Below are 15,865 nucleotides of genomic sequence, written 5' to 3'. Positions count from 1 at the left end.
AGGACAACTACTATCTGCTGCCAATTAAAGTAAGGTTCTAGAAAGTATAATCAATTACACAGATCTGATTGCAGTGTTCCATGCTAAAAACATATCAGAGGCTTTCCACTGCACTTAGACCAGACCCCTGAGTCCCTAGCCTGGTCTGCAAGGCCAGGCGCAGCCTGTGCTGTCTCGCGTCACCTCCCCTCTGGCTGGCTCTCCCCTGCAGCCCGCTGGACCTCCCAGCTCCAGCCCTCCATACCTGCACAGCCTCCACTGCCCTCAGGCCTTCACAGATCCTTCTGCCTTTGCCGGGAATGGGCTTCTCTCACCTCAGCTTCCCTGGCTAACACTCCACATTTTCGCCTTCAAATCTTAGCTTATACATTCTATGTAAGAAACACTGTATGCCTTTTTCTTTACATTTGTGTGTTTTGAGCATTTTTAGGTCTGTGTTTTTCTGTCGGTGTTAAATACTAGAGTTCTAGCACTTGACTCAAAATACCCGTGTTTCTATGTTCTGGTAAAAAAAAAATATATATATATATATATGTATATATATATATATATATATATATATAAAAGTAAGATAAGAAAAGGGCGTGTCCTTTTTCCTCACAGCTGAAAAGTATAATTATTATCTGATTACGAAGCTACAGTTGATAAAGTGAGTAACTGAAAATATGCACCCAAGTATCCATCCCATCTCCTATTCAGTGTAGTGAGTTGCATGAAAATGTGTAATGCTATTACTTTTAAAAACAAAACAAACAAACAAAAGCTCCAAAAAGTTTTTGTAGATGAATGTTGTTTATACAAAAGAGCACTGGAAGATACTGAGACTTCAGATACTGTTGTGCCCGGAGGCTATGATTCTGTTGGGTTGTCTTAACTGGTATTTTGTTGCCCAGGTAATAACTTGTTACCTGACAGCGTGGGATTCTAAAAGGCATAAATGCTTGGGTTAACTAGAGGAGGTTCGTTGGTCTCTCCCTTTCCCCTGACATGTGTGAAATAAAGCCAATGACATTATTTTTACACTAAGACTTTGGAGCCTTTGATCACTTGAATTATCAACAGTCCAGGTGACTCTCTTCCCTCGCTAGTACCCTTGTCCCCTGTGTGTCTCCTTCACTGTCCTTATCACGTCACCATTTGTTCTTATTTTTCTGTCCCTCTGCCTAGACGGAAAGCTCCCCAAGGGCAGGGATAGTGTCTAGACTCTTGGCTGCTGCAGTCCCAGTGTCTAGCACAGTGCCTGGTACTTGCTGGCACTCAACAATTAGTTGTTGAAAGTTAATACGTGAGTGAATGGATGGAAGAGTGGACTGAAGGATGGACATGATTACAAGAATTAGGAGACACAGGGAAAACCGAATCTTTCCTCAGGAAGCTTTCATTCTATTTACTGTCAAATAAAAAAAGAAAAGAGGTGTGTGTTCACATAGCCTCACATTATAAAGTAAGTGAATAAATACTCAAAATGAGCCCTAGGGGAGTGCACCAAACACAGAGGGGTCTTAATAGTCCTGATTAAACAACTGGATCAACAGCAAGTAATTTCATATAAATTTTGTTTCAGTTTTTCTCACTCTAAATTTGGCACTGGAGTTTTCCAATCTACTCCATCAGGTTTTTTAAATTTCATACAGGGAGTACATAATGGGTCATTTTCATGGTACTAATACAGCCTAGCATTATCCTGAGAGAATGTCTGGCAAAAAGGGGATTTGCTCCAAATAGCAGAGCTCTTTAGAGCCAACAAGGATAAGACCTTGAATAAGAATGTTTCTGCTACATTGGTTCTGTGCTTACCGTTTGTTAACTTGCTCCACAGCAATGTGGAGGCGTTTTGCAATATCTTCCACTGTCTCACTGTTGGCTGAAATAATACCCACACTTTTGGCAATAGCTTTGGCTGTGATTGGATGATCACCTGTAACCATAATAACCTAAAACACAATGAGAAAGGCATGTGAATAATGAGAAACTCAGATGGCGAGACTAGGGAAAGTTCAACATCACCCATTCTACCATGACTTGGTAGAATGTGATTAGTGATTATTGTGGTTTGCCCTTATGGCTAGTTCTTGTTCTTCAGATCAAAGACAAAACTGTCTGAAGAACACACTGATCTCTTGGATCTATCCTTGCTTCTGATCTTCTTACATTTCCTCGTCTGACATTAGAGGAAGACCTTTATTTACTTTACTTGTGAAACAGTTACTTTAGTTACTTTATTTGTGAAAGGGCTGGTGGATATCTACCTGAGACTGCCTCATGTTGCTTCAACACTCCTGTTATTAACATGGCAATGGAATTAACATTTGGTTTCTGATACCATGAAGACAAATGGATTTTGGAGGCTGAACCTACAGACTAAGTAATAAAACCTTTTATGGTCTATCATAGTATAGGGCAAGAAAGATATAGTCAATTCATGGCTTTCTCACTGCAGTTACTATTGTGGTTCCACATACACACAATCATTTTACCTTTATTGGACAGTGACTAGAATCTTAGTAGAGTGACAGTAGAGACACAAAGGGGGTGGGGATATTTACCTGAGACTTGAACACTGACTACCTCCTATGACAAACACTCTTAGAGAAGTATGCAACACGAAGGGAGGACTTCTTAAGTCAGGACAGTAACTCCCACCTTGATCCCTGCACTCCGGCATTTGGTGACTGCATCAGGGACAGTGGACCGGGGGGGATCAATCATTGATAAGAGCCCCACAAAGCACAAGTTGGACGTGGGAAAGTTCATGGCGTCCACATCAAATGAATAAGATTCTGGAAACTCGTCTGCTGGCAGATAGAGATGACAGAAACCTGGAATGCACATGAATTTGAGAGTCAGTGAAATTAGGATAAGAAACAATAAAAGGAAAAGAAGAACATTTTCATACACTTTTACTATGTTACTAATACTTGAGTGGATACCAGAATTGTTTCATTCTTTCAATTCTATAACTCATGCTGTAATTAGGAAGGACATATTTCATTCAAAAGTAATTTACTGCGTGCCCACTGGATTCTCTGTTAGGTTCTAGGGATATAGAAACCAAGAGGGTCAGGGCGCCTGAGTGGCTCAGTCGGTTAAGCATCTGACTTCGGCTCAGGTCATGATCTCACGGTTCGTGGGTTCGAGCCCCACATCGGGCTCTGTGCTGACTGCCAGCTCAGAGCCTGGAGCCTGTTTCAGATTCTGTGTCTCCCTCTCTCTCTGACCCTCCTCTGCTCTTGCTCTCTCTCTCTCTCTCTCTCTCAGAAATAAATAAAACATTTAAAAAAAAAAAAAAAAAAGAAACCAAGAGGGTCAGCCTCTGCTTGTGAAGATACCTCAGTTTAGTGTGGAGACAGAGACATAAAGAGATAAAGCATAAAACAGTAGAGTGAGTGTTACAGAGTAGAGTCACCTGCGGAATCAGGAAAGCCTTCCCCAAGTAGGTCACAAGTGAGCTGATTCCTGAAAGAGGAGTTAGATGTTTTCCAGGGAGAGAAGGGAGATTTGGGGACAAGAAGGCCATTTTAGGCAGAGAAACAGCATGTGCCACCGCACAAACTGGGGAAAGAACCTGGGGTGTCAGGAGAATGGTATGAAGCTCCATCTCTAATCAAGGTGAGTGTGAGAGAAAGGCCATTCGGAATGGAGACCCTTTCGTTACTCAGAAGGCATCTGCCTCTCATGAGCTGAAGCAGAAAAGATTCCTGTGTCTGGTGGGACGTCCAAGGTCGTGTGACTTTCTCATCAGCTTTTACACCAAATGTATTTTCAGCATGCCCCCTTGCCTTACACGTTTTAGTAAAGCACAGAGTTTGAGAGGTCAAACACAAGGTTCCTAGAGTGACTCTGGTCAGATAGGTATCAAACTGGCATTGAAAACACTACCTGGTGCCGTGGGTTATTTAAGGCATGCTTAAAGCATTATTATCTCATTTAATTACTTCATTTGCTTTACAAGCTCAAATATCCTTTAGAAACACACATTCCACAGATTCCATCTCTATTGGCAAGAAATTTTATGATGTTCAATGAGCCTTATCATCAACCGTGAACTTCTGTTACCTTAAATTCATATTCTGTGGTGTACAGGTGACATTCCATCAACCCAGGATTCTCATGAAGAACGTACCCTACTATGCCACTTAAGTTACCACCAGTAGGCTCCTGCCCCAGTGGCTGTTATGTCTGTGGTTCCTTCCGCCTCTAACATCCCCTGCCTCTGTAACTGGCAGTATTTTCTCCCTAATAAGCAAGTGAGACACTTCAACATTATTTTAAACTTAATTTTCTCCTCTAACTCGTTGCGAAGTCTCTTGTGTCTGACCCTCCTGAACATTCCTATTGCCTCGGATCAAATTCCCGCCCTCTTTCACCTGAATGAGGGAGAAACCTCCTCCTGAGCAACCTCTCTTCTCCCTGCTGCTGCCAAGGATTATCCTCTAGAAAACACTGTAATTCTGATCAGTTCACTTGCTGCAAAGCGTTTAGTGGCTCTCCCTGGCTGTGAAATGAAAGCCCAGTTCCTCACCCACGTAAGGCACTCCATATCATGCCCTCCAATCAGTCTTTCCAGCCCATGTCCTGGGACTATGTCATCTCACTCACCTGCGACGATCAACACACTGGCTCACGCACAACGCGTGCACAGACACATCCATTTTAACCGCGCTTTCGCCTCTGTTGTTCCCTCTCCTGTGACTTTTCGCCACCTCCCTTCAAATACTGTCATGCAAGGCTGAGTTTAAAATGCAACTCCTTCCATAAAATCTTCCCAGATTTCCCTTATCCGGAAGCAACCTCACCCCCCTCAGTACTATCATACAGTATTCTCATACATGTTTGTTTGCCATGTTCTTTCTATGGTTCATGTAGGTGCCACAGCTACTCTGCTGGACAATAAGCCTGTCTCCTCCTGTGCCCTGACCTGGCATAGAGCCTCACACCCAACAGTGACGGACAAGGGTTCTGCTCCCAAGAGCTCACCTAGCACACGCTCCCCCAGACCTCCCAGCTCCATGTACGCGGTGTGGAAGGCCTCAGCTGTGCTCTCGTCCAGAGGCTGCTCCTGGCCATTGACCACGATGGTGCTGCACTTCTCTAAGATCCTCTCAGGGGCTCCTTTCATCACCATGAGGAAGCGCTTGTCATTGGGGTCATCTGTCTTGTGTATGGAGAGCTGGGAAGGAAGGAATTGAGCATATCAGGTACAGCCTGCCATTGAATAATGATGCTATCTTTACTAATAAGGGCCTGGAGTGGACAGATCTCTTAATTAGCAACATGACAAGAAGATTAAAGACATCCTTTCTCTCACTGGGTACTTATCCTTGACAAAAAAAGGAGTATTCGCTATAGGTATGTTCTACCCTTTTTAAATTTTGTGGTCAAATAATACACAGAGATCTAGACTTGGTCCCAGCTCAGAGGGGCACCCTGAGTTTGAATCCACACTAAGTGGAGCTGGTCTTTCAAAAAGAAACTGGTTGTTTTAGGCAGGCCAGATGTCGCTGTTAGCCCATGAAGTCTCTGTCTTGAACCAGATCTCCTGGGATGTCTGTGGGGGTCAGAGGACCTTGGCCACCTTGTCCCACCCCCTGTCTCTACCTCCTTATTGTGAGCAGCAGCCTTTCATACCCAAGCTATTCTGAGCTCAGGCAGGGGTACGGGGAGTGGGAATTCCTTCATCTCCAAACCAATCCAGTTTTACTGCCTGGACATGAAGGATGATGCTAGGGGTGGAGGAAGTGGGCACTCTCACAGGCTTTCAGGAGGTAAGTAGTAGGTACCACAATTTTAACATCAACATCCTCTCACCTACTCATTCTACTTCCAGATTCATCCTAATAAGATCATCAGAAGAAATCTGAAAAAACTTATAAACGATCATAAAATGGCTAAGTCTTATGTAAGCTGTTAATATAAAGCAAGTACTCTTCTAAACTTTTGAAAGGAAACTCAGTAAGCTGGAGTGTTTGAAAGAGAATAAGTAAGTTACTAAAAAAAATCTGCCATTTTGGGTCTAATCATTAATTCTAAATCAGTAGTTCTTAGCCGTCTGCATATCAGAGAGGGGCACAATAAAAAAAGAAAGTAGAGGGGCGCCTGTGTGGCTCAGTCGGTTAAGCGTCTGACTATGGCTCAGGTCACAATCTCACAGTTCATGGGTTCAAGCCCCGTGTCGGGCTCTGTGCTGACAGCTCAGAAGCCTGGAGCCTGTGCTCAGATTCTGTGTCTCCCTCTCTCTCTGACCCTCCCCTGCTCACGCTGTCTCTCTCTCTTTCTGAAATAAATAAAACATTAAAAAAGAAAGAAAGTAGGGGGCAAATATAAGGTTGTTTTTATAATGAGCAAGTAAACATATTAAAAAAACCAACTAACCAAAACCAAACCCAAAGCCAAACTAAAACCTCCCATTTATTACCACTATCATTTTCTGAAAGATAGGGTATTTTAACACTTAAAAAGTAGGAATAATAGGGGTATGAGGTGGCTCAGCCGGTTAAGCAGAGACTCTTTTTTTTTTTTTTTAATGTTTTATTTATTTCTAGGGGAGAGAGAGAGAGAGACAGCGTGAGCAGGGGAGGGTCAGAGAGAGAGGGAGTCACAGACTCTGAAACAGCTCCAGGCTCTGAGCTGGCAGTCAGCACAGAGCCCGACGCGGGGCTCGAACCCACGAACCGCGAGATCATGACCTAAGTGAAAGTCGGACGCTTAACCGACTAAGCCACCCAGGCGCCCCAAGCAGAGACTCTTGATTTCAGTTCAGGTCATGATATCACGGTTTGTGAGATGAAGCCCTGAGCAGGCTCAGTGCTGACAGCCAGAACCTGCTTGAGATTCCCTCTCTCTCTCTCTCTCTCTCTCTCTCTTCCCCACCCCCACTCACACATGCTCTTTCTCTCAAAATCAATAAATAAACTTTGAAAACAAAAGGGGTAATAACAAACAATTTTGTAGTGTGTACTGTTCTAAGTGCTTCACAAATTGACTCATTTAATTCTCAAAACTACCCTAAGGCTGTGGGCACGATAATTACCACCTTTTACAAGGGAGGAAACTGAGGTGCAGAGAGGTTAAGTGGCATGTGCAAGGTCACACCCTAATAGTCGGTTGAACTGGGATTTGAATTCAGGCTACTAGAGTCCCTGCCTTAATCAGGCAGCATATAAAGGATAATCTTTTAAATTAAATACATTCATCTTTATATAAAACTTTATAAAATATTGTTGTAATTTTCACCAGTTTGCCATAAACCATTGGAAATATTTTTATGGACCAGTCTCAATTTGGGAAATTGCTATTTTAAATCAATAAGACATAGATATTCTACTTTATTTCCTTTGGTTGAATGATACCCCAGATACCTTTCCACGGTCATGACATCTAAGGCTCTTTGCTTGGGGTTGAGTGTTGCTCACGTGTAGATATCAAATGGCACTAACAGCACCCAAAGAGGTTCTTTGACCTCTTCTGCGGGAGTCCACATAGGACCTCCTTTCTACTTCCAACTCTGGGTAGTTCCCCCACTTTCTCCCTCAACATTTAGTACATGAGGCCTCATGGAACCTGTTTTTTCTCATTTCTTACATGGTTAGGAAAGTCTTTACTGGAGTAGATGGGAGCCCCGGTAGGATTCTGAGTCTTGCTCCTGAATTAGAAGACATTCAATCTACACCTTAAGAGCATGAACTCCCTTGGGTCTGTCTGAATCCTGGCTCTGGCCCTTACTAGCTGTGTGATAATGCTCTGTATCTCAGTTTCCTCATTCCCTACCTTATAGAGTTATGTGATTCAATGCATGTAGAAATTAGTATATAATACCTATCATTACTATTGTTATTTTAGGATTGTTACTCATTCTATTTTCAATGTTCTGAGTAAGAGATCTAACTTCCTGGCTTTAGTATTTTACTTCATATATTTTTTAGTGATCTATTTGGCTAACTACAATTCTTCATTGGCTTGTTATTCACAAAGAGGTTTGCAACACAGTTATTTCCCAATTGTAAACGCTATCCAAACAAAATGTGTAGGTAAATACCAGAAACGTTTACACTGACATGGTTTTCTTATTTATATACTTTCCTGTTATACAAAGACCAAGTCATGACGCCCTGCTCTCAGCTTTGGAGTCTATGGGAAGTCCCACTTGCAGCAGTAACTGGGCTACATATTGTCATTTGCCCCACCATGAGGATGATGGAGCTAGTTGGTTATTGGCCAGCCTAGAATGAGGGAACACAGCTAGGAAAGGATGGCCATTTTCTTCCTGAGCAATGGGTAGAAAGGAGATCCCTGTCAACTGCTTATGGGGCAGAATTAGAAATCAACATGGCTGGTAATAGTCATCTGAGAAGACTGTTCATTGGTCTTCACAAAAGGCAAGGCTTACTCACATGGCCCGAACTAAACTGTTCTGCCTTTGTGTTGTGGTAGAAAAAACATGGCCTTGGGAGTTTAAGAGATGTGTGAAAATTGGCTGTGCCACTCAAATGCTTGGGTAACTCTGCAAGCATTGACATATTTTCTTTTTCTTTTCTTTCTTTGTTTTTTTTCTTCCTCCCTTCCTCTTTCTTTCTTTCTTTCTTTCTTTCTTTCTTTCTTTCTTTCTTTCGTTTGCTCATTCTTCCTATATCAACATTTTCTAAGGGCCTGTTTTCTCACCTAGAAATGGAGATTAATTAGCCCAACTTCAGGTTTATTGTGAGGATTAACTGAGAATGTATGTAAAGTGCTGGACATAAACTAAGGGCGCAGTAAATTTTACTTATCGCCATTCCCTCACCTTTCATTTATCCTTTGGGATGTGGCTTTTGCCCCTCACTTGTGCAAAAGTTACCTGGTGGGGGTAGGGGTGGGCCAGATGGAAGTGTGTGTGTGTGTGTGTGTGTGTGTGTGTGTGTGTGTGTGTATAACATAAATCATTCACAGGAACAGCCAGGCCTTGACAAGATCTCCACTTTTCTGTCTTCTCTACCTACTTTCCAGTAAAGGAAAGAGGCTGGCAAGGGAAACCTGTTCTGGGCTTACTGGATGCCCAAGCCCTGCATCCCTGAGGGCTATTTTTGAATTCAAATATCATCCACAATATATACTAACCAAAAGATACTTACAGGTAGAAATGCTATTCTAGTAATGACAAAGATTCAGTTGTGAGGAAAAACTCACCTGAAATTTGTTGGTTGAGTTAAAAGGGATTTCAGCTACTTTGTGGTTTCTTTTTCTAATTTCCATCACATCACCCAAAATGACCTCTGAGAACTTCAAAAGAGCAGTTTCTGAGGCATCTCCAACAACAACTCTCTGAGAATTAAGAGATAACAAATATTTGTAGCACACAATTTGGTTCTTTTGTGATTACATTTCATGAGCCAGCATAGAGCCTAGTTAAGCTTTCCATCTAACAAATGATTACACCACAATTAGCCGTGGAAAAAGTGTTAAACTGAATGGTGCTGCCTACTGGCATTAGGGGAGTTCAAAACAGAGCAAGAAAGACTTGGAGAAGGGATAAACTGGAATCATGGGGGCTAATTAAGAGGTTGGTATAATTAATTAAATGCAAGATACTAGTGACAATAGAAATGTAAAATTATAGATATTTTTGAAGCAAGAATAATAGGCCTTGGTGATTCACTAGATATTAGGAACGAAGAAAGTTAAAGATGACTTCCAAAAGTTTTGACCTGAATGACAAGTAAAATAGTTATGTCATAGGAAATTTGGGACAAGAGTGTGATTTAGAGTCAGGTTGGGCACATGTGGAAGGTAACAAGTATAATTTGTTGAGAGTCTAACATGGCAAAACTTTTGAATGGAAACACACAGCTAACTGGAAGTCCATGGAGTTTGGGTGAGAAATCAGAATTGGAGATGAGGATTGGAAAGATACGGACAGAGAAGTGATTGGCCAAGAAGAGAATTGATGAGCTGTCTGGTGGAGAAAGAAAACCAACCAAATAAAAAGCATAAGAAAAAACAAAAGTCAATGAAGGAAACAGATGGCAAACAAACAAGTCAGATCAACTCACTGAGAGGGAAAAGCAGAAGGGGAGAGGAGAGAGGGGGAAGGGAAGGAAGGAGGGGGAGAGAGAAGCTCGTTTTGTATATTCCAACATTCAGGGCCCCTGAGAACCCCATCTTCTGCCAAGAGGAATATGTTCTAAGGTCAGTCCTTCTATTTCCATCCAATTATCCTCTAAACTTCAGTGAATGGTATTTATATAATAAATAAACTTTAATTACATCTACTTAAAGATGGTACCTTAAAGGCACATTCATTTTCAGGAATGAGACAGAATTTTCAGAAGACCAAATCAATGTTCTGAGGATGTTGAGACATTGCTGTGATTTCTCAAAGCTACTTAGAGTGAAGAAATTTTTCTACAGGTCTTGTGAGTCAGACTTGGTCTTACTAGTACAAACTTTACACGGTTGGAGAGATTTAAATCAAGCACCAAATCAGAATGGAGAAAGTGACTTCAAACTGGCTGTGATTTAAGACTGAGTGATGTTGAAGCTTTACCTTCATGATGGGAACATTTTCCTGTCCCGGTCTGAACTCAGCTCTGTTACACAATGTTATTATCTTTGATAAGGAGGCCCAGGTTCCAGAGCTTTGATCAAAGACTTGGTCTAGAAAACAAAACAGTGGATACTGTGGGTGCTAGGCCTGATATCCATGCTATTCAAACAATTCTCCGAGACTGCAACCACATTCCACTTGGCCTCCTCTGCTCAAGTCCACAGCTTCAGGCCACACCGAATGTTCCAGAAGACTTACTTGAATGGTCTTCACTGGTGTCAGCTATGAAGATCTGATTGTCGAACCACAGATGGGCCACGGTCATCCTGTTCTGGGTCAGAGTCCCAGTCTTGTCTGAGCAAATGATAGAGGTGGAGCCAAGGGTCTCCACTGCCTCCAGGTTCTTCACCAGGCAGTTCTTCTTGGCCATCCGTTTAGCTGTCAGTGACAGAGTCACCTGAACGAGAGAGAGAGAGAGAGAGAAAGAGAGAGAGAGAGAAGCTTTGAGAAAAATCATCATTTTGAACTTAGGCTCTATAACATGGAAGCAGCTGGAGCTGAACTAATTTCAGAACAGAGGTATAGTTACAGATGCAGCAAAGCTGACCCAGTAGCTGATAAACCACATAAAGACCTATATGCCACAATCCTTTTATTAAACCTAGGAGGTAAACAATGTGCCTAAGTTCCTCAGTTATAGAAATTGGCAGGGATTCTTTTTTCTTTTTAAGAAATGTGAAAATGTAGAGAGAAGGCACCAGGCTTCCTGAAAATCTGTAAGCGGTAGTTTGAGTTTGTCTTATCTAGATCTTAAGGAGAAAGATAATATATGCAATTTGCAGATAGATCGCCTGAAAAGGAAAACATAAAGTTTTCTAGGACACTGCATTCAAATGTTAACAATATCACAATTCCTTTTGTCTCTCTAAGAAACAGTCTATTCAGAATGTCTCATGGTGTCTCGGACAGGGAGGGAGTGTGGCTCTGCAGATGGAGGAGACTCGCAGAGCATGGTGGGTGCTCACACAGCACAGCAGGATGCTATGTGTCAACAGGGTCAGGGGACAGGCCACCTTGCAGCATGGACTCACAGTGACAGTGGCCAGGAGACCCTCGGGCACATTGGCCACAATGATGCCAATGAGGAAGATGATGGAGTCCAGGACGTGATACTTCAGGGACACTGCGATGATGAAGAAAAGGATGCCAATGGAGATGGCCACTCCTCCCACAATATGAACAAAGTGCTCGATCTCAATGGCAATGGGTGTCTTCTCATTTCCAACTCCTGAAGCCAGTGAGGCAATCTGACCAATGACGGTGCGGTCGCCCGTGTTGATGACCATGCCACTCGCTGTGCCTACAGGTGAGGTAGACATTTTATTCTAGGGTCCTCAGCATGAGGGGACCGCAGCCTGCTCACAGTCCTCTCTCTGCTGGCTTACACGATCAGTCAGCACACGACATTACAAAGTTCTCTGAGCTTTTCAGCTCCTTGTTTTCTCTTGGAAAAGCTTTGTAGCAAGAGGTGGTAAAGAGACAAAAGCATAAAACCCAAGGGGGAAAAGTGATATGGGTGGGGCATGTGGTCCTGAGAGCCAGATGGACTTACCCTCCAGGCAGGTTGTAGAATAGAAGCCGATGTTCTTTGTTTCCAGGGCGTTGTCATGGGTAAACTCGGAGGAGCGGGCCTGGGGCTCAGATTCCCCAGTGAGAGATGAATTATCTACCTAGAAGAAATTTTGAAAAAAGTTCAAGACTAGGCATCCTCTTCCTGGCCCAGTTACACTGAGAGCTGGAAAGACAGCAGAATGGTAGCTAGTTGTGAGTGTGATCGTCGGGGTGCCCTGTGATGCTTACCTTACAGCCCTGAACAGACAACAACCTGATGTCTGCAGGGATCCGGTCTCCTCCCTTAATCTCCACTATGTCCCCCACCACTAGTTGCTCTGCAGGGACTGTCTTCTTCTCTGAATCTCGAATGACAAGAGCTTGCTGCAAAAGAAAACAGTGGCAGAGGACCCAGGTCCTGGCATGACGCCAATTGTCCTCCATCTGCACCTTCCTGCATCTCAGGAACCGAGGTCCTACAACCACAGCTCTCAGAATGGCAAAAATGAAACAAAAGGCTTGTACTTGGGGGAACGAATATACGAAGATCTCTATTTTCTTGAGGAGGAACTCTTAGAGATGTTCTTGGAACCAGGATATGCTGCTGTGGGCAGATATAACCAAGTGACAGCCCTGGGCATGACAGAAAGAGGGACAATTAAGATTGAGTGATCTTGGCTGGGATGTGCAGGGAGGGCCCTGAAGGCTGAGTCAAAGGTTTAACAATCTTGCTCAGGTGAGGAAAACTTTAATGGCGGGGGAGGCAGATCTCCCACTTCTTAGACGATTCCATCCAGAACGCTCTCCAGCTGGCAGTTCTGTGGGCCAGGGCAGCGTGGCTTTCCCACTGTGTGGGCAGGGTGTGTGGTCTCCCTAGAGGACACCAACATGGGCTCCTGTGGGAATACAGGAGCAGCGGGCCTCCCTCACTGAGAGCAGTTTGGGGCAGTGTGCAGGGAGGCTCCAGAGGGTGCAGAAATGGTTACAGCTGAAGAATCGCAGGCTGACCTCTTTGGCTACAAGGGAACACTGCTGAACGTCTGCAGCTCGCTCTTGCAAGCCCCTGAATTACTTTTGTTTGAACAGTCCACCAAAGCTCATGAGCAGTAACAGGAGATGTCACGTGATGACTTCGACTAAGCATTTTCCTGTGTCCTACTTCCCTGATCATCTAAAACTCTGTGGGAAGTGGGGCGTCAGAGGGATTGCTGAAGATTTCTCAGACAGCAAACGGTGGAGCACAGGCTCTCTGTCTGAGGCCCTACGCTCCTCCTCACTGATGCTTCCTCATCTGGGGTCATGCGGAGACCAGAGAAGGATGGCTGCTACCCACCTGCGGGATCATCTTGTTGAAGGTGGCCATGATGTTGGTGCTCTTTGCCTCTTGGTAGTAAGCGAAGACCCCCGTTAAAATAACAACCAAGGCAAGCACGCAGCCCAAGTACACCTGGGAAAGGAGGGGAAGCATCGATCAGCACAGGCATCAGGAGTGAGTCAGGTCCTGGGACGAGAGCTCTCCATGGGAGAGCAGTAGTATTCTGGTGGCATTTTTAGGCCACACGATTTATCCACTTAACGTGCACAACTCTGATTTTTAATGAATTTACACAGTTTTGCAACAATGCCCACAATCCAGTTTTAGAACATTTCCATGACCCCAACATGACTACCAGTACCCACTGGCAGTCATTGCCCACTCCCACCCCCGCCCTGGCAACCACTGATCTGCTTTCTGTCTCTAGGATGCACCTGTTCTAGACGTTTCAGATCAACAGAATTTTTTGGTTTTGGTACTCAGCTATCAGTAGGCGTAGATGTTCCCCATGTTAAAGGGAGACAGTTAGCTATGAGGAGAGAGAACCCCAAAATATTTCATATGGATATAATATTTTTTCCCTTAGACACTTATAGAGCCCCCCTCTCTTTAAAATTCATGCTCATGCTGCCCCTGAGACATCAGAAAGCCAGCTACAATTCTATTTTATAGCTGGTAAAATTCTCGATTTTCCCAAACCTGCACGGTGAGTGATCAGTATAGACTCCTGATTCCAGGCCACTACTCTGCCTACTAACGGCCTTTCTTTATGACTGTTTTCCCATTACTAGCTTAGCAAACCCTGGAAGGAGACCCCCTTACATTGTCTAGGGATGAGGACTTATTCATGGAGTACTGGATCCCATATGCAATCCAGCACAGGATGGCTCCTACCCACAGAAGGATGGAGAACCCCCCCACCATCTGCTTGAGAAACTTGATGATCTCCGGTGTTTCTTTGGGAGGGGTGAGGGCATTGGGACCATTCTGAGCCAGGAGCGCAGCAGCCTGGGTGCTGGAAAGACCCTGAGAAAGCCAAGCAAAAACAAATAGGAATTAGACATTTATCTTCCCTGAGGTTGGACATCGTTTTTTCTGCAGGTTGTGGGTAACAGTTACCATGAGCAAGGAGGACCTGGGAAAAGTAGATGCTGCCTCATCTCCCCCAACCCTCACCTTATTAAAAAGAATATCTGATGTTAATGCTATCAGCCAGGCAATGTGCCTATATGTTGCTCATATACTTTTCCAAATAACCCTCTGAAGAAGGTACTATTATTATCCTCATTTTACAGATGTGGAATTTAGGGCACATGGAGGTTAAATCATCCAGCTGGTAAATGGTAGCACTAGACTGAACCAGGCAGCTAGAGCCACTACACGCTCTGCTAAGGCATTTTAGTTTCTTGGAGAAACTTGGAGAAATAGGCGTAACTTGGCTAAGAAGTAACCTGAAATATAAAAGCTAATCACCAGGGTTAAGGGCAATGTAGTAACTATCCAGAAAATATTCTCTATTGCGATCATTGTTCATCCTGAAGTCTGGTGTCTTTCTGCTTTTCTATATATAGACTCACCCCAAGTTCTAAGTTCTCGTGCATCTTAAGTATTATAAGTCCTACCGACCTCTGAGGCCCACATGAGTGGTCACTTCTTGCCAGAAGCCCTTCCTGGTAAGCGTGCCATCCGCCATCCACAGGCAAACAGAGGCCCCTCCACCATCTTGAAATCCTATGCTGTGATTCATAAGGCTTTTTTCCTCACAAACTATCCTCTGTGGAGAAAGTCTTGTCATCACTTTTTCTCCCTCATACATTGTAAGCTACTTAAAGGATAGTTTAAGGACTATCCTTACTCATTTTTGTGTCTTTTATAGGCTGTACTGTTTCTTCTGTAATAGAGGCTCATGTATTTGCTGAATAACTGGATTTGGAGTCACCAACTTATAGTATAATTCAAATAAAATTTACCACCTTCTCCTTCTTACTGCCTCCTCTAATCTCTTGGCTCCCAGCCCCCCACCGTGGCCCTGTCCACCACCTGACCAAATCTCCCCCTCGCCTGCTTCTTTACCTTGGTAACCGGGATCAGGGATTTGTTCCAAAACTCCAGCAAATCTCTCCCCTACCTTTCCCATCTTACTGCTGCTGCCCTGTTTTGGTTCCTCATTTATATTCCTGAGTGACTATCTCATTCTTCTAGACCCTTCCATCTCCCACTTAAAAAAAAAAAAAAAATCTATCTACCTACCTACCTGCCTACTGATATCTATATATATCTTCCACCAGAATTGCTTCTCTCTCTCTCTCTCTCTCTCCCTCTCCTACCAGAACCTACATACCTATCTATATCTGTATATATCTTCTACCAGAATTGCCTTTTGAAAACCAATCTGATTCTTTTTTTTTTTTTTTTTTTTT

The 15,865-nt window shown here is 43.6% G+C and overlaps 1 protein-coding gene across 1 annotated transcript in view; it reads right to left on the bottom strand.

Annotated features, from left to right (window-relative positions):
• The window catches only part of ATP12A (ATPase H+/K+ transporting non-gastric alpha2 subunit), a 33,608-nt gene that overhangs the window by 5,248 nt on the left and 12,495 nt on the right, over positions 1–15,865 (bottom strand). The window contains exons 8-18 of the mRNA XM_039256937.1: positions 14,268–14,471; positions 13,464–13,577; positions 12,380–12,514; positions 12,132–12,249; positions 11,611–11,879; positions 10,778–10,976; positions 10,520–10,629; positions 9,163–9,297; positions 4,978–5,170; positions 2,644–2,819; positions 1,798–1,934 (exon numbers count right to left, since the gene is read on the bottom strand). Coding sequence (XP_039112868.1) covers positions 1,798–1,934; positions 2,644–2,819; positions 4,978–5,170; positions 9,163–9,297; positions 10,520–10,629; positions 10,778–10,976; positions 11,611–11,879; positions 12,132–12,249; positions 12,380–12,514; positions 13,464–13,577; positions 14,268–14,471 — 1,790 coding nt within the window. The remainder of the gene's footprint in view (positions 1–1,797; positions 1,935–2,643; positions 2,820–4,977; positions 5,171–9,162; positions 9,298–10,519; positions 10,630–10,777; positions 10,977–11,610; positions 11,880–12,131; positions 12,250–12,379; positions 12,515–13,463; positions 13,578–14,267; positions 14,472–15,865) is intronic.

This window comes from Hyaena hyaena, unplaced genomic scaffold (genome assembly GCF_003009895.1).
Source record: "Hyaena hyaena isolate Hyena2069 unplaced genomic scaffold, ASM300989v1 scaffold_602, whole genome shotgun sequence".
In the NCBI taxonomy this organism is placed as follows: Eukaryota; Metazoa; Chordata; class Mammalia; order Carnivora; family Hyaenidae; genus Hyaena; species Hyaena hyaena.
Note: the sequence above shows the minus strand (reverse complement) of the source record. Positions and strands in the feature narration are given on the sequence as shown.